This window comes from Oncorhynchus tshawytscha, linkage group LG06, assembly GCF_018296145.1.
Source record: "Oncorhynchus tshawytscha isolate Ot180627B linkage group LG06, Otsh_v2.0, whole genome shotgun sequence".
Classification (NCBI taxonomy): Eukaryota; Metazoa; Chordata; class Actinopteri; order Salmoniformes; family Salmonidae; genus Oncorhynchus; species Oncorhynchus tshawytscha.
In genome coordinates this window covers 18693920-18713350 of record NC_056434.1, presented here as the reverse complement: position 1 = coordinate 18713350, position 19431 = coordinate 18693920, and the positions used below count along the sequence as shown (strand labels likewise).

At 45.5% G+C, this 19431-nt stretch overlaps 1 protein-coding gene across 6 annotated transcripts in view; it reads right to left on the bottom strand.

Moving 5' to 3' along the window:
• Positions 1-758: 758 nt before the first annotated feature.
• The window catches only part of eps15l1a (epidermal growth factor receptor pathway substrate 15-like 1a), a 46539-nt gene continuing 27866 nt past the window's right edge, over positions 759-19431 (bottom strand). For 3 of the 6 annotated variants that reach the window (XM_024423219.2, XM_042323051.1, XM_024423221.2), the window contains 3 exons: positions 19277-19370; positions 9236-9444; positions 759-4894 (listed from right to left, as the gene is read on the bottom strand). In XM_024423219.2, the coding sequence (XP_024278987.1) occupies positions 4748-4894; positions 9236-9444; positions 19277-19370 (450 nt within the window). In that variant the 3' untranslated portion in view covers positions 759-4747. Of the gene's footprint in view, positions 4895-5355; positions 5373-9235; positions 9445-19276; positions 19371-19431 lie in introns of all 6 variants that reach the window. The other 3 variants (XM_024423220.2, XM_024423222.2, XM_024423223.2) reach the window with 3 other exon arrangements.

The following is a 19431-nucleotide window of genomic DNA, read 5'->3' as shown; positions in this document are numbered from 1 at the left end:
TCCTCCAAAAGTCTTTGCCTCACTGTGCGTGCAGATGCACTCACTCCTGCCTGCTGCTATTCCTGAGCAAGCTCTGTTCTGGTGGTGCCCCGATCCTGCAGTTGAATCAACTTTAGGAGACGGTCCTGGTGCTTGCTGGACTTTCTTGGGCGCCCTGAAGCCTTCTTCACAACAATTGAACCGCTCTCCTTGAAGTGCTTGATGATCCAATAAATGGTTGATTTAGGTGCAATCTTACTGGCAGCAATATCCTTGCCTGTGAAGCCCTTTTTGTGCAAAGCAATGATGACGGCACATGTTTCCTTGCAGGTAACCATGCTTGACAGAGGAAGAACAATGATTCCAAGCACCACCATCCTTTTGAAGCTTCCAGTCTGTTATTCGAACTCAATCTGCATGACAGAGTGATCTCCAGCCTTGTCCTCGTCAACACTCACACCTGTGTTAACGAGAGAATCACTGACATGATGTCAGCTGGTCCTTTTGTGGCAGGGCTGAAATGCAGTGGAAATGTTTTTGGGGGATTCAGTTCATTTGCATGGCAAAGAGAGACTTTGCAATTAATTGCAATTCATCTGATCACTCTTCATAACATTCTGGATTATATGCAAATTGCCATCATAAAAACTGAGGCAGCAGACTTTGTGAAAATTTATATTTGTGTCATTCTCAAAACTTTTGGCCACAACTATACTCAGTGCACGTGCAAAAGGAAAATCAATTAAATAAAAAAACACCACAAAAAAACATGAGTCCTATTTATTTAAATGAAATGTTTATTCTAGTAAACAATGACCATGTACATAGGATTAACATTTAAAATAAATCCAAGCATTTTTTTTTACTCTTAGTGTATAGTCATATATCCTCAAAATGTTTTAAGTTGTACATTTTTTCACTTCTTATGGGACAAATATAACAGACATAGTATACCGTTTAAGACAGCTTTGATTATTTCTTCTCATCTACAGCGGAAAGACAATTAAAGGCAGACCAAAAGAAAAAGGAATGCATCGAGCTTCAGAAGACAGATCAGTTGTCAGAAAAACAAAAGATAAGTCCTCTACAATCTCTACAATCTGTTTAGGCTTGTATTAGGCCTCTGCATGTACCTCTGAATGTATGATCAAACTCAGCCAAGTTGGGGCAGAGGGCACTCGTATTAAAAGCATAGACATATTAAAAGTCCAATGGGATTCACAGGTGTTTTCAGCACACGAACGAGAAAAATACGAAATAAAACCTATTGCACGATGTAGGTATCAAAGACAAAATACAGCATGAGTGGTAAGTATGTAGAGAACACTAGGTAGTGTTGGGCCCTATTTCAATACTCCATCCTGCCTCCCTAATCTGACATGAATGGTTGGGTGATTGGGATACATAATGGAACCCTTTCTTTCACCAATCCAACAGTGTCAGATCAAGGGAAGACCTATTCAGTTGCACAACTGACTGATTTCAAGCTAAATGTGTCATCCGCATTTAACCCAACCCCTCTGAATCAGAGAGGTGCTGCCTTAATTGACATCATCGGCACCCGGGGAGCAGTTGTTGCTGGAGGTTAACTGTCTTACTTAAGGGCATAATGACAGATTTGTTTCCACCTTGCCAGCTCAGGGATTTGAACCAGCAACCTTTCAGTTACTGGCCCAATGCTCTTAACCGCTAGGCTAACTTCAAAGAATGGAGTAAGAAATGATGAATGTATTTTCAAGGCATATAAAAAGGGCATGAAATGACCAATGAACAGAGAGCTGTGGCTGAGTCTCCGGCCAACCAAACACCCTCACTGTGGATTTAACCTGAAGGTGCACTACAGGGGTTCTGACATACAGCATGCTGGGTAAGGGCGGGACTGTTGGCATCCCAAGCTTCGAGAGTCTGACCTGTGATTAAAACACCACAGGTAGGGCCAAAAAGGTCAAGGGTCAAATGCAGACGACCCCAGGTTACCTCCCACCGTGCACAGACATCAGTTCAACGTCTAGTTTTGATTTACATTTGGTTGAGTTGTCAACTAACATGAATTCAACAACAAAAATTCAACATGTCATTCGATTTACGTAGGGTTAGGGGTACCCTTAACTCCTCCTCCACATTTACTGGATTGGTTGAACAGTGCAGAAGAGAACCTCCCCCAACAGTTTTTTTTCTTCTCGTCAAGACCAGTGCATCTGGTTTCAGGCGTTTCTTTTACCCCTGCTTCGTTAGGTTACCCTATCCCTAAACAAAAGACCAAATTCCCTCACGTTGATTACTTTTTTCTACGTTGACTCAATGTCATCGCATACATTTTTTTGTTAAAATGGAAACAACATTGATTCAACGTGGAAACAATATTGATTCAACCAGTTTTTGCCCAGTGAGTCAGCTATATACAGCAGCACAGTTAAAGGTCAGATCTGTACCAGAACAGGTTCTTCACATATAATATAATTACACTGTTTTAACCACTAGAGCAAAGAAGTTTGATATGTAAAATTAACAAATAAATGTTACAGAGAGATGGTTTCTATTTCCACCTTGTGGCAACTTAAATCATGTCCTTTCCCAACCCAAAGGGGATGTAACTTTCATAATGCATTTTCACAACATCCCATATAGTTAGGTGAGGTCATTTCACTCAGACTAGTACAATAGTAGGTGACAACAATGACATTACATGGAAGCTTATAAAAGTCAATGTAGGACACATACAGTTCAGTACAACAGGAAAAGACAGAACACAGGGGCAATTAATGTAAGTGTCCTTTTCATATGGTTAGGACCTCAGCTGCTATTATCATCATCTCTATTCAGTTCAATTCAAAGCTTAATTAAGGTGAAAGTGAAGTAAAACCCACAGGTGTAATGTGCTAAGCAGGCAGTACCATCAGCAAGGAGTTTCAAGTAAAAGACAAAGCAGCTATAAATAAAAGTGGTTGAGCCCAAGTTGTAACATCAAACTATGACACACTGTACCGTAAACAGCGGAATATTCCAGTTATAGCTGTGAAACTCATGTGACCTAATGAATTTGCATATTATTGATGGTTAGCTGAAGAAAACCACAGGCCATTTCTAACTTTCTTTAACCTCTCTGCAGCTTGTGCTTGTAGGTCTGTAATTTTTGGCAGCTTTTTTCAACTAGAATCGTAATAAACAAAATGTTTCTGTCTTTTAACAAATAATACCTAAAATAATAAAATAACACATCACATAGTGAAAAAAAATATTATTAAAAAAACTCCATAATAAAACTTGAAATAATTTCCCTCATCTCGCCTTTTTTGGTTGTTGTTTGATATACATCACAGCTTTGTGAACTTACTTGAACTTTCAGAGGAGGCACAGCTAAGTACCCATTCCTTCTTCCTATGTTCGCTGAAGAAGCACTGAATTATTGTCAAAACAATGCATCTACTATCTCACACTCAAAGAGAAAGAAAATATATCTGTACAGTTTGTTCTGGTCCAAACAGACCTCTCTCTCACACAACACTTACAGTAGCCAGTCAAAGAAGAACCCTGCCACTGGCTTGCCACATTCACATAATAAACCAATACTAAAATAATGTCTCAATCTTAATAAGCATTCCAGCATAACCTTTAGGTATTCCCTTCTTCACATCTGTCAGAGCTCCAGCTGCGATTCATGCTCATTCACCAAACCAACACATATTATGTTCATCTTTACATCTTTCATGTTGAGCCAGCCTCTATAGTGCATTTAAACAGTGCATCAGTTAATTCTAAAACCACGGGTCATCATCTTTTCCCCTCCCCACCTATCAATTAAAAACAGTAAGAGAGATTGTGATTGTTGGCTTCAATCTCCCACTCCAACTCCAACCTACCACCGTAAAGTCAAATCCAGTTCTATTTCCACCAGTGATGTAGTGGTAAAAAAAATAGGTTGGTAAACTCTGATCACCGGTCGTGGTGAAAAAAGTAATGCATTTGCAAAAGGCGGATTAACTGTCACAAAAAAATAAAAAAGGTTGGTAAACTGCATTTACTTGCGTTTCCCCTCCACTACACCACCACACCACTGGTTTCCACAGGGCCCAGGATAACCCCAAAAGTTCTGTTTTGTATTTTTTTTTTGCTTTGAGAGTTTGTCCATCCAGAGATTGTGTGTTTCTGTGTGTGCGTATCAGATGGCGTGTGTATGTGTGTTGTGGCGGTGGTGTGTGTCTGTGTGTGGTTAAGGAAGCGGACATGTGTTGGGCACATCGGCCCTGAGAGAAATGGCCAGCTCCAGGTCCTTCACAGTGTGATGGGGTATGGTGTGTGAGTCGTACACGCATGTGTATGTGCACGAGTAATGCTAGTAAGAGTATGTCTATCTGTGTGTTTGTCTATATGTGTCTGTATCTCTATGTGTGTGTTTCTCTACATGTGTGTTTGTCTATATGTGTCTGTATCTCTATGTGCGTGGGCATCCCACTGGGCACAGAATTCAGTTCAACGTCTAGTTTTGATTTACATTTCTTCAAGTTGTCAACTAACGTGAACTCAACATGAAATCAACAAAAAATATGTCATTGGATTGGATTTAGGTTAAAAGTTAGTTGAAAAAAAATACTAAATACCCTTATGTTACTGACTTTTTACAAATCCAATGAGTTTTCAACTTTAATTCAATGTCATCACATGTATTTATTTTTTGTTGAAATGATGTGGAAACAACGTTGATTCAACCAGTTTTTGTGCAGTGGGATGTGTGTGTGTGTGTGTGTGTGGGTGTCCAGTCCAGTCCAGGTCACCCATGGGACATCTCTGCCTTGCTGAGAGCGATGGCCAGCTCTAAGTCCTCTTGCTCCTGCTGCCGGAGCCTCTTCAGCCGCTCCCGCTCCGCTCGCTCACTCTCTCTCTTCGCCCACTCCAGTTGCTGAGCCTCATTTCCAAACTACAGAGAGAACAGGAGAGAAGCATTTAACATACAAATGATTCATCCCTCACACCATATACAAAACACATACATTAGAAGGTGTCTTGACAGATTATTGCATTTTAGTGAACCTTACACTGTATATAAAGGGTAAACTTCCATGTTTGCCTGGCTACAGTAAGAGGATATACATGACTGTAGATTTCATAGTCACCATCTACTCTGCTCTTATAACTATACAACGTATACACACATATTAACACACATCAGCACACACACAAAATATACACACCACTAGACACACACTAGCTGACCTATCCCTATCCTTACTTTAATATTCAATTCAAGTGTGTTCTGCTGTTGGAGGAAAGGTGCTTCTTATTGTTAAACCTAAGTGGTTGTGCTCAGAGCCTAAAGTATGAGACCAAAACACAAAACAAGCCACTATTCAATTTGACCGCATGTTCAAACATTCTTACCTTAACCTTTTCTGGTCCTGCGAGAGAAAAATGAATGATAAAACACCAAAGAAATAATTCACCAATCGCACATCACCATCCATTTTACACCGAGCACACTTCGAAACACCACAAGATACAACTAACTATGACAAAGCAAAATGGAGGACTTTTCAGTTTGGTCCCAAGTGAAAATGAACAAGCAACTAAAAGCATATTTAAGATAACATGCAACAGTGACATGCAGGGAGAAAATGGAAAGGAAGAAAGTGACATTTTCCTAATCTGTTAAAGTGATAGTATGAGATCTAGCCTGTGTAAGGATCACAGCAAAGTAGAGCTAGGAACTCTCCCATGCATACCAAAACACACATATCAGGAGACACTGCTTTACCAACCTTAGATCTGATTCAGATGTCAGACTCAAATGAGCGCCTTCAATTCTGACTCACCAAAATAAGTATGGAACAGAATCCATTGAGGCATTTAATAGATACATTACATTTGTTTCAAATGATTCATCATTCAATTCAGGGGCCAAGTTAATATATGATTATTTATTATTATTATATTATTATATGATATGGTATTTTTCTAGATAAAATCTTTATTGTGGAACACTATGCCTCTTTAGTTTCAATAAAATCCAGGCAGCTGATTCTGTTCAAAATGTTTTGGTTACTTTGGGAGTAATTTGGCACAAGTCAGAGATGGTAAAGTAGGATCTATGCTACCAATGTCATGCAGCAGACCAACACTAACCAGGCTGAGCAAACTAAGCCTCAAGAAAAGACAAACTGATACTGCATCTACACACTAGTAGGACACACATCACTGACACACACCATAGACATGCTGGGTAAGAACTCAGGACTGAGAGCTGAGTAGTGATACTGCTGCTTCCCATGTCAACAGATCCCACAGCCAGACCAGTGACCTGGAGCTGTCAGTCACTAAACCACACCGGATTGGCTTCCCTCTCTGGCCTAGCCTGACATTAGGGCACACACTGACTGACTGACTTACTGACTCACTGACTTACTCACTGAATGACTTAATAAGGGACTAATGACACACTGACTGACTGACTTACTGACTGAATTACTTAATAAGTGACTGACTGACTGACTGGCTGACTGAGTGACTGATTGACTGACTGCTGATGATTGGAGCTAAGTATTCAAATATGAGTATGCTGGATTATGGCTTCACTGAGTACATTTACATGCACACTAATCATTTTAGATTAAACTGATTATGGTAGTAGGCCGAGTATGGTAATAGTCATGTAAACACTTTACTCTGCTTATCTTAATTGGCGTAAAATAAAAGACGAAGTAAGCATACGCCGATTATAACACCTAGTGCAAGCCTCCCTCTTATCTGCGAGTGAGTTCAAAAAACTGAATTATGCATCTTAGAAACACACTACATGGCCAAATGTATGTGGACACCACCTCAAATGAGTGGATTTGGCTATTTCAGCCACACTCGTTGTTGACAGGTGTATAAAATCTAGCAGACAGCCATGCAATCTCCATAGACAAACATTGACAGTAGAATAACCTTACTGTAGAGCTCAGTGACTTTCAATGTGGCACCGTCATAGGATGCCACCTTTCCAACAAGTCAGTTTGTTAAATTTCTGCCCTGCTAGAGCTGCCCCGGTCAACTGTAAATGCTGTTATTGTGAAGCGGAAATGTTTAGGAGCAAAAACAGCTCAGCCGCGAAGTGGTAGGCCAAACATAAGCTCACAGAACGGGACTGCTGAAGTGCGTAAAAATAATCTGTTCTCGGTTGCAACACTCTCTACCGAGTTCAAAACATTCTCTGGAAGCATGTCAGCACAATAACTCTTAGTCAGGAGCTTAATGAAATGGTTTTCTATGGCCAAGCAGCCGCACACAAGCCTAAGATCATAATGCGCAATGCCAAGCTTCGGCTGGAGTGGTGTAATGCTCCCCGCCATTGGACTCTGGAGCAGTGGAAACGCATTCTCTGGAGTGATGAATCACGTTTCACCATCTGGAATTCCGAAAGGACGAATCTGAGTTTGGCGGATGCCAGGAGAAAGCTACCTGCCCCAATGCATAGTGCCAACTGTAAAGTTTGGTGGAGGAGGTTCAGGCTCCTTAGTTCCAGTGAAGGGAAATCTTAACGCTACAGTATACTATTAGATTCTAGACGATTCTGTGCTTCCAACTTTCTGGCAACAGTTTGAGGAAGGCCCTTTCCTGTTTCAGCATGACAATACACCCGTGCAGAAAGCAAGGTCCATACAGAAATGATGTGGAAGAACTTGACTGGCCTGTACAGAGCCCTGACCTCAATCCCATCAAACACCTTTGGGATGAATTGGAACGACAACTGCGAGCCAGGCCTGATCGCCCAACATCAGTGCCTGACCTCACTAATTCTCTTGTGGCTGAATAGAAGAAAGTCCCCGCAGCAATGTTCCAACATCTAGTGGAAAACCTTCCTAGAAGAGTGGAGGCTGTTATAGCAGCAATGTTCCAACATCTAGTGGAAAACCTTCCTAGAAGAGTGGAGGCTGTTATAGCAGCAAAGGGGGGACCAACTCCATATTAATGCCCATGATTTTAGAATGAGATGTTTGACGAGACACTACTTTTGTCCATGTAGTGTCGTTTTCACATACAAACTTTATATGTCCGAACTCAGAATCAAATAGGCTTTGCAAAAATAACATGGTCACTGTGGTAGAACATTTATTGTGATTGCCAATTATCTGTATTTATTTAAGTCCCATCAGGTAGCCTGATTTCATATGTGTCCATGGAAACAGGATTATTAGGGAAATTGTTCTTCTTGCAAAGCATGCAAACGTTTTAAACAAAGTATTATATTAATATGACTATCCACAATAATAGTATTATTGTGTGAATGTAACTGTACTCACAGACAGCCCAGGCCATAGCACCACACTGGCTGGATTATTCAACACTGATTTTAAAGCAACCATTGGCTGGTTGAATAATAATTCACACTCTGCCAGAATCCACTTATTGAACTGCCAGAGAGGATTGCCAGAGATATAATACTTTCCAATTGCGCTTGTTTTAGCCCTCAAACTCAACTCTGGACCTCAAAGCCAGTTCAACTGCATTTTTTTTCATTGTTCCCCTCTAATCAGGGTGTAATTATTTATCAGGTAGAACAGAAAACCAGCAGGCTCCGGATCTCATAGGACAAGAGTTGAATACCCCTGCGCTATAGCATGCTAACTAGCAGCAAACAAAATATATTTGTATTTGTTTAAATGTTCCGATCGCAGCGTACACATCAAACCACAAAAATGGCTGACACCCTTGCCTGCATGAGTACTGGGTATCACTTCTTCAATGCAGCTCCTGTGCTTTACTGCACAACATCAAATGCATTGTAGGTGGTGTGCAACCAACTACAATGCATGTGTTGAGAGAAATCCCCCCCCAGAATCAGAACACAGTACAGGAAAGTGAGCCTTCTTCAACAGGAAACAGCTAGTGTCATCATCTTAGATATGAGGTAGGGTTGGAACGCACGCTCAGATGATCAGTGATCATGAACAGTAGTTATTGCTATGGATTATGCCATAGGTCTGAACAGTTAGCCTGTTACATGGTGGTTAATATGCCATGGGTCTGATTGGACAGATGCCTGGCTCTGGTCTTTGTGTGGAGTGAAGGTAGGTTATTCACAAACAGAGACATCTGCACAGTGAAGGGGAGGCCAGGATGAGATGCAGCAGAAAGGTCTAGATAGACAGGCTGAGCCTTGTCGTCTGCTCTTCTCTAGATCCTTCAGTTAAACGTTGTGGGAGCTAGAAGTAGCGAGGTAGTGGCTAGGTATATAAAGACTGGTCTGGACAGAGAGAGAGTATCACTGAGCTCAACTTACAGAACTGAAGTCTGCAAAACCCAAGGAAGAGTCTTTAGAGGCTTTACTTGAGGCAGAAGGAGCAAAAGGGTCTTTGCCACTAAAGGGGTCTCCGACCACCTTTTTACTCTGAAATGGGTCGATGGCGTCACTGCCGAACGGCTGGAAGGGGTCGCAGGGCTTGGCCAAGTCACCCGCTCCTCCAGGCAAGTTGACAGGGCTGCTTTTACCTGAAGACATTGAGACAGTAAGGACACAGTCATTTCCCCAACAGATATGGTGTACTCCCATTTGAACTATAAATGTTACACTGATGTCTCAAAGATTAAATATGTGGTTACGGGGACAACTTGAGGTATTAAGTGATGGTTTGATAACTTTTACCACAGAAATGTGAAGTTTTTCTTTATCACTGTCAGCACCAAAAGCCACAAGCAGCTCAACTTAAGCAAAATGGAGAGAGTAGACAAACAACACCATCGCATACACACAAAATTGTAATGAAACAATATGCCAGCATGGTATGAATTAAACACATTAAATTAGATGGGCCATATAGTATATTGCATAAACCCAGTACCAAAATACACGGCGAGAGCAATTTCCTCTTTTATGCTGGGTTTTATGGCGAGCAGATGGGTAGAGTTTCTGCCCACATAACCAACAGAGGATTCAGTTCACAAGTTCATCAGATCTCTCCTCGGTGGGTGATGCCATTCCAAGGCCCTAGGGACGGCAGTAGAACCCTTCCAGGTATAGAACCCTCTGTGGAAAGCGGTGGGTGATGCCATTCCAAGGCCCTAGGGACGGCAGTGTTTTCTGACTACACTTTTTTTTTAAGATTCCAAAAGGGTTATTTGGCTGTCCCCAAAGGAGAACCCTTTTTGGTTCCAGGTAGAACCCTTTTTGGTTCCAAGTAGAACCCTTTTGGGTTCCATGTAGAACCCTCTGTGGAAAGCGTTTTATATGGAACCCAAAAGGGTTCTACCTGGAACCAGTAAGGGTTCTCCTTTGGGGACAGCCAAATAACCCTTAGGTTCTAGATAGCAGGTTTTTTCTAAAAGTGTAGGGACCAAAATTATTCCTGGTAATGTCAGGAAAAACTCCTGGCCTTATTTATGCCAACGTATTGTATCCTCATACCTTTATTTCCACATATAAATATATAAATCATTTCACAAAGAACTGAAACTACTCTCAAATAGGCTCATGTTAACATGGTAGTGATGTTTCTCTGTAGGCCAACCTCGGCTGGCACAGTCAGTGGGCCATGGGAACATAGTGCTGGTTGTTGTTGCTTCTGAAGGTGTTGACCACATTTCCAATCGAACTGTTATTTATACCCGGCTTGTCAAGGTTATACCCGGCTTGTCAAGTTCACAGCCCTACTGAACAGCCAGGCATTCAGTTTCTCTTTCGCGTAATGGAACATAGTCTTTACCACATACCATCAGCTCCACCCTGTTCCAAAATACCAGCACATCATTAGTGCTACCTATCAATGTAATGCACAAGGCACAACTCAGAACCCCACAAACAAAGGTTCTGACATGATTCTCATAACATAAATCACATGGACTGTATCTCATAAAAATCTAAAGTATTGCTATGTAATGACTTCAGAAACCACCCAGAAACATTAAGATATCAGCATCAAACTACCACACTACACTAGACTAGTGACCTTTCACTTATCTACTGTATGTTGCAAATTCTTCTTTACCCATATCATTTAATTTCCATGGTTCTATAAAACCAGGTGTGAAAGGTGTTTATTGGCCAGGGCACAGAGTGTGACCCGAGTCGGGCAAGAGGTCGCCAAAAAGCCACACTTCTCACCCGAGTATGCACACACACACACACACACACACACACACACACACACACACACACACACACACACACACACACACACACACACACACACACACACACACACACACACACACACACACACAGACAGACAGAGAGTGGAAAGAGAGGAAGTGGGGAAGGGTGGGGTTGAGAACATTGTTGTTCTTACTCATCATCTCCTGTGAGACCTGATGCTCTGTGTTCTCCCTGCAGCTTGGCATCAAATAATAATGTCAAGTAAGGATTCTAAAGATAGGGGATTTTTAGTTACAATTAATTTCTTAATTTTCATTTCATTTCATGCATGTAATTCAGCACATAAACCACTCATATGCATCTAAGTTCTACTTTGTAATAATGTATACCTAGGCTACACTGCAATTACATTGCATATTGAATATATGGTTTACCAATGAGGGGGACCACTTTAATAATAGTAAGTGGTGAAATCCTGAATACCCTGGTCCATTCAACTTCCTTTGGGAGGCTTAAATGGTGACATAACACTTTTACTAACTAACGTTCTGGCTAAAAATGCATATTAGGCCTAGCTACATTGCTACTAAGTTGAGCAGAGCTAATGCATAGTCAACTGGACTCATCTCTTTGCAAAACTGATCTGTTTATTCGATCTTCAAAAGGAGAATGAGATGGTCAACTCTACTTATCTGTTCTCATGAAGATCCTATCATGTTTTCTAAGCTGCATTGACCATCGCTGTTTGATCTATGACTACTGACTAGCATACTCTACTCTACTCATGCGGAGGTAAGAGAGGAGGCGACACCAGCTAAGTGTTACCTACGGGCACAGACGTCAATTCAACGTCTATTCCACGTTGGTTCAACGTAATTTTGTTGAAATGACATGGAAACAACGTTGATTCAACCAGCGTGTGCCTAGTGGGTTTTCAGGGCCCTTACAACTCCTTCTAGTCAACTAGGCTCTAACAGTCAGAAGATATGTGATGAGCCACGCCATTCATCCTCACAAGCTTCTTCTGAGTATGTCACTAGAAGATCCAAGCAAAAGAGGGCAACACTTACAATGAGATGAGAAAGACCATTAATAATCTTGAAACTAGGGGGCACTATTTTCATTTTTGGAAAAATAACGTTCCCAAAGTAAACCGCCTATTAGAAGCACCGAGCGGGAAGAGGAAAATGGTGTACGTATGTATGGGTGGTATGTGTACGCGTATATATGTGTATATGCATGTGTGTATGTATATGTATGTGTGTGTATGTATATATATACCCTGACCATAGTTTACTTTGTATGTTTCTATGTTTTGGTTGGTCAGTGTGTGATCTGAGTGGGCATTCTATGTTGGAAGTTGTTTGTCTATTTCTATGTCTGGCCTGATATGGTTCTCAATCAGAGGCAGGTGTTAGTCATTGTCTCTGATTGGGAACCATATTTAGGTAACCTGGGTTTCACTGTGTGTTTGTGGGTGATTGTTCCTGTCTCTGTGTTTTGCACCAGATAGGACTGTTTTAGGTTTTCCACGTTTGTTGTTTTGTTAGTTTATTCGTGTACAGTTTCTTTATTAAAGTACAATGAATAACAACCACGCTGCATTTTGGTCCACCTCTACTTCACCTAAAGAAAACCGTTACAGAATCACCCACCACAAAAGGACCAAGCGGCGTGGTAACGGGCAGCAGCAGGAGCAGCGTAATAAGGACTTCTGGACTTGGGAAGAAATCCTCGACGGGAGAGGACCCTGGGCAAAGCCAGGGGAGTGTCGCCGCCCCAAGGTGCAGCAGGAGAAACGGCAGCAGGAGCAGCGAGAGGAATGGACATGGGAGGACGGTTTGGACAGCAAGAATATGGACTATACTACTTGGGAGGAAATAGACAGGTGGGCGGTCGACCCAGGGAGAGTGCCGGAGCCCGCCTGGGATTCGATGGAGCAGTGTGCGGAAGGTTACAGGAGAATGAGGTTGGTGAAGCAAGCACGGCGGCGCGGACGGAAGCCCGAGAGTCAGCCCCAAAAATGTCTTGTGGGGGGCACAGGGGGAGTGTGGCAGAGTCAGGAGTCAGACCTGAGCCAACTCCCCCCGTTTATCGTGAGGAGCCAAGGAGGAGCTCAGAACCAGAGCTGGTGTTGGAGGTGAGCGAAGCAGAGACTGTGAAGGATTTAATGGGGAAATTGGAGGAGAGAGATATGAGGGAGTTGCTGGTTTGGTGCATGAGGCACGACATTCGCCCGACGGAGCGTGTCAGGGATTTAATGGCACCTGGGTCAGCTCTCCATACTCATCCTGAGGTGCGTGCTAGGGGTCTGGTGAAGACTGTGCCAGCCTCACGCACCAGGCCTCCTGTGCATCTCCCTAGCCTTGCACGTCCTGTGCCATCTCAGCACTACAGTGCTCCTAGCAGTGCTAACCGTGGCGGGCGTGGTGCTGGTCAGGCACCGTGTTATGCGGTGGTTCGCACGGTGTCCCCAGTACGCATGCTTAGCCTGGTGCGCTACACCCCAGCTTCCCACATCTGCCGGGCTAGGGTGAAGATCCAGGCAGGGCGGTTGGTGCCAGCCCTGCTCTCAAGATCTCCAGTACGCCTTCATGGTCCGGTCCATCCAGTGCCACCTTCACACACCAGCCCTCCGGTGGCAGCTCCCCGCACCAGGCTTCTTGTGCGTGTCCTCCGCCCAGTACCACCAGTGCCAGCACCACGCATCAGGCCTACAGTGCGTTCCACCTGTCCAGCGCTGCCGGAGTCTCCCGCCTGTCCGGCGCTGCTGCCGGAGTCTCCCGCCTGTCCGGCGCTGCTGCCGGAGTCTCCCGCCTGTCCGGCGCTGCTGCCGGAGTCTCCCGCCTGTCCGGCACTGCTGCCGGAGTCTGAGGCGCCAGAGCTCCTCAGCCCAGAGGCGCCAGAGCCCCTCAGCCCAGAGGCGCCAGAGCGCCTCAGCCCAGAGGCGCCAGAGCCCCTCAGCCCAGAGGCGCCAGAGCCCCCGCCCCTCTGTTCCGAGCTGCTGCCCTTCTGTCCCGAGCTGCCGCCCCTCTGTCCCGAGCTGCCGCCCCTCTGTCCCGAGCTGCCGCCCCTCTGTCCCGAGCTGTCCCTCAGTCCAGTGGGGTCATTAAGTAGGGTCGCCGTGGCTAGGAGGCCACGGAAGCGGACAAGGTGGGGGACTAAGACTACGGTGAAGTGGGGGCCACGTCCAGCACCAGAGCCGCCACCGCGGACAGATGCCCACCCAGACCCTCCCCGATAGGTTCAGGTTTTGCGGCCGGAGTCCGCACCTTGGGGGGGGGGGGTACTGTCACACCCTGACCATAGTTTACTTTGTATGTTTCTATGTTTTGGTTGGTCAGGGTGTGATCTGAGTGGGCATTCTATGTTGGATGTCTTGTTTGTCTATTTCTATGTCTGGCCTGATATGGTTCTCAATCAGAGGCAGGTGTTAGTCATTGTCTCTGATTGGGAACCATATTTAGGTAACCTGGGTTTCACTGTGTGTTTGTGGGTGATTGTTCCTGTCTCTGTATTTTGCACCAGATAGGACTGTTTTAGGTTTTCCACGTTTGTTGTTTTGTTAGTTTATTTGTGTACAGTTTCTTTATTAAAGTACAATGAATAACAACTGCGCTGCGTTTTGGTCCGCCTCTACTTCACCTAAAGAAAACCGTTACAACCAGATGCTAGAATATGCATATAATTGACAGCTTAGGATAGAAAACACTCTAAAGTTTCTAAAACTGTCAAAATATTGTCTGTGTATAACAGAACTGTCACACCCTGGTCTAAGTATTTTGTGTTTTTCTTCATGTATTGGGTCAGGCCAGGGTGTGGCATGGGGTTTTTGTATTGTGGTGTGTTTTGTCCTGGGGTTTTGGTGTGTATGTATTGGGATTGTAGCTAGTGGGGTTATCTAGCAAAGTCTATGGCTGTCTGGAGTGGTTCTCAATCAGAGGCAGGTGTTTATCGTTGTCTCTGATTGGGAACCATATTTAGGCAGCCATATTCTTTGAGTTTGTCGTGGGTGATTGTCCTTAGTGTCGTTGTTCCTATCTCTTTATTTATTTACACAAGTATAGGCTGTTTCGGTTTTCGTTACGTTCTTTGTTTTGTAGTGTTTTGTGTTTATTCGTGTTTCACGTTGTTCATTAAACATGGATTGCAATCTACACGCTGCATTTTGGTCTGATCCTTGTTCCACCTCTTCGTCAGAGGAGGAGATAGAAGAGAACCGTTACAGAATCACCCACCACAAACGGACCAAGCAGCGTGTCAACAGGCAGGAGCAGCCCAAAGAGGAGATGCGCAATAAGGATTTCTGGACATGGGAGGAAATCCTCGACGGGAGAGGACCCTGGGCTAAACCAGGGGAGTGTAGCCGCCCAAAGGTGCAGCAGGAGAAGAGGCAACAGGAGCAGCCCAAAGAGGAGGACAGTATGGACTATACTTCTTGGGAGGAGATAGACAGGTGGGCGGTCAACCCAGGGAGAGTGCCGGTGCCCGCCTGGGATTTGATGGAGCAGTGCGCAGAAGGTTATCGGAGAATGGAGTTGGCGAAGCAAGCACGGCGGCGCGGACGGAAACCCGAGAGTCAGCCCCAAAAATTTATTGGGGGGCTCACAGGGAGTATGGCTACGCCAGGTAGGAGACCTGCGCAAACTCCCTGTGCTTACCGGGGGGCTAGAGAGACCGGGCAGGCACCGTGTTATGCAGTGGTGCGCACGGTGTCCCCAGTGCGGGTGCATAGCCCGGTGCTGTATATTCCAGCTCCGCGTATCGGCCGGGCTAGAGTGGGCATCGAGCCAGGTAAGGTTGGGCAGGCTCGGTGCTCAAGAGCTCCAGTGCGCCTGCACGGTCCGGTCTATCCAGTACCACCTCCACACACCAGCCCTCCGATGGTAGCTCCCCGCACCAGGCTTCCTGTGCATGTCCTCGGTTCAGTACCACCAGTGCCAGCACCACGCATCAGGCCTACAGTGCGCCTCGCCTCTCCAGCGCTGCCGGAGCCTTTCTCCTCTCCTGCGCTGCCGGAGTCTTCCGCCTGTTCAGCGCAGCCAGAGCCTTCCTCCTCTACAGCGCTGCTTGAGTCTCCCGCCTGTTCAGCGCAGCCAGAGCTGCCAGCCTGCATGGAGCAGCCAGAGCTGCCAGCCTGCATGGAGCAGCCAGAACTGTCAGTCTACATGGAGCAGCCAGAGCTGTCAGTCTGCATGGAGCAGCCAGAGCTGTCAGTCTGCATGGAGCAGCCAGAGATGTCAGTCTGCATGGAGCAGCCAGAGCTGTCAGTCTGCATGGAGCAGCCAGAGCTGTCAGTCTGCATGGAGCAGCCAGAGTTGTCAGTCTGCATGGAGCAGCCAGAGTTGTCAGTCTGCATGGAGCAGCCAGAGTTGTCAGTCTGCATGGAGCAGCCAGAGATGTCAGTCTGCATGAAGCAGCCAGAGCTGCCAGTCTGCAAGGAGCTGCCAGTCTGCAAGGAGCTGTCAGTCTGTAAGGAGCTGCCAGTCTGTAAGGAGCTGCCAGTCTTCAAGGAGCTGCCAGTCTGCACGGAGCCGCCAGAGCTGCCAGTCTGTAAGAAGCCGCCAGAGCTGTCAGCCTACATGGAGCAGCCAGAGCCGCCAGTCAGCGGGGAGCAGCCAGAGCCGCCAGTCAGCATGAAGCAGCCAGATCTTTCAGTGTGCCAGGATCCGCCAGTCAGCCAGACTCTTCCAGATCCGCCAGTCAGCCAGACTCTTCCAGATCCGCCAGTCAGCCAGACTCTTCCAGTCAACCAGACTCTTCCAGATCTGCCAGTCAGCCAGACTCTTCCAGATCTGCCAGTCAGCCAGACTCTTCCAGATCTGCCAGTCAGCCAGACTCTTCCAGATCTGCCAGTCAGCCAGACTCTTCCAGATCTGCCAGTCAGCCAGACTCTTCCAGATCTGCCAGTCAGCCAGACTCTTCCAGATTGCCAGATCTGCCAGATCAGTCAGCCAGACTCTTCCAGATCTGCTAGTCAACCAGACTCTTCCAGATCCGCCAGTCAGCCGGGATCTGCCAGAACTGCCAGTCGGCCAGGATCCGCCAGTCAGCCAGGATCCGCCAGTCGGCCAGGATCCGCCAGTCAGCCAGGATCCGCCAGTCAGCCAGGATCTGCCAGTCAGCCAGGATCTGCCAGTCAGCCAGGATCTGCTGAAACCACCAGCCAGCCAGGATCTGGTAGATCTACCTACCTGCCTGAGCTTCCTCTCACTCCTGAGCTTCCTCTCACTCCCGAGCTTTCTCTCACTCCCGAGCTTTCTCTCACTCCCGAGCTTTCTCCCTCCCGAGCTTTCCCTCAGTCCCGAGCTTCCCCTCAGTCCCGAGCTTCCCCTCAGTCCCGAGCTGCCTCAGTCCCGAGCTGTCCTTCAGTCCCGATCTGCTCCTCAGTCCAGTGGGTTTCTGGGTGAGGACTACTAGGCCATGGTCGGCGGCGAGGGTGGACTATCCAGGGACGCGAGGAGAGGGGACTAAGACATTGACTGAGTGGGTTCCATGTCCCGCGCCGGAGCCGCCACCATGGACAGACGCCCACCCGGACCCTCCCTATTGTTTTGAGGTGCGTTCGGGAGTCCGCACCTTAGGGGGGGGGGTTCTGTCACGCCCTGGTCTAAGTATTTTGTGTTTTTCTTCATGTATTGGGTCAGGCCAGGGTGTGGCATGGGGTTTTTGTATTGTGGTGTGTTTTGTCTTGGGGTTTTGGTGTGTATGTATTGGGATTGTAGCTAGTGGGGTTATATAGCAAAGTCTATGGCTGTCTGGAGTGGTTCTCAATCAGAGGCAGGTGTTTATCATTGTCTCTGATTGGGAACCATATTTAGGCAGCCATATTCTTTGAGTTTGTCGTGGGTGATTGTCCTTAGTGTCGTTGTTCCTATCTCTTTATTTATTTACACAAGTATAGGCTGTTTCGGTTTTCGTTACGTTCTTTGTTTTGTGTTTATTCGTGTTTCACGTTGTTCATTAAACATGGATCGCAATCTACACGCTGCATTTTGGTCCGACTATCCTTCACACCTAGAAAACCGTAACAAGAACTGCTATTGCAGGCGAAACCCTGAGGAAAATCCAATCAGGAAGTGCCTCTTATTTTGAAACCATTGTATTCCTATGCACCCCTATTGGCCATTGAAAGGGATATCAACCAGATTCCTTTTTCTACGTATTCCCTAAGGTGTCTACAGCATTTTGACCTAGTTTCCCGCCTTTATGTTGAAGAATGAGCGTAAACGACTACATTGCGTAAGTGGCAAGCTGAGGGCTCCCAGAGTGATTATTGCGTAAAAGACAGAGGTAGTTGTTTTCCTCTCGCTCCTACTGAAAAGCCAATTGTCCCGGTTGATATATTATCGACTAGATATTTGAAAAACACCTTGAGGATTGATTATAAAAAACATTTGCTATGTTTCTGTCGATTATTATGGATATCATTTGGAATTTGTTTCGGCGTTGTCGTGACCGCTATCCGGTGGATTTCTCAACATAACGTGACCAACAAACGGAGGTATTTTGGGTATAAAAATCTTTATGGAACAAAAGGAACATTTGCTGTCTAACTGGGAGTCTCGTGAGTAAAAACATCCGAAGCTCATCAAAGGGAAACAAATAATTTGATTGATTTTCTGATTTTCGTGGCCAAGCTTCCTGCTGCTAGCTGGACATAATGCTATGCTAGGCTATCGATAAACTTACACAAACGCTTGTCTTGCTTTGGCTGTCAAGCATCATTTCAAAATCTGAGATGACAGGGTGATTATTAACAAAAGGCTAAGCTGTGTTTCACTATATTTCACTTGTGATTTCATGAATATTTTCTAGTAATATTTTTTGATCGTTGCGCTTTGCTAATTAGTGTAGTTGATGACAATTCTCCCGGATCCGGGATGGGTAATTCCAAGAGGTTCAGGGGAAGTGGCCAAGGGATACTAAACCATCACAATTCTATAACATAGAACCAAGATCAAATTGACCTATATTGCGAAATGTACTGTTAATCAAGGTACAAGGTGTTAAGTAGTATTATTCATAGTGAAACCTAGAAGGTAGGCACTACCCATCCTTGGTTAACGCACTACCCGTTCTTGGTTAACCCACAACCTCACCCTCCTCTAGTTTTTTTCCTTCTCTTTCCCTCTCTCTGTTTCTCATTCTCTATCTGCCCTCGTCTCTCTCTCTCCCCTACACCTCCACTCCACCTCTATTTCTCCCTGTTTCCCCTCGGGCCTCACTCACCACTGGGAGGTTTGGGTCTGGGGGGAACACTCATCTTGGGCGGCAGAGCTGGGCCGTCCTGATTCCTACTGAATGGGTCCTCCACAAACCCCGACTGGAAGGAGAGAGGGAGAAGAGAAGAGACGAGAAGAGGAGGGAGAGAGGGAGGGAGAGAG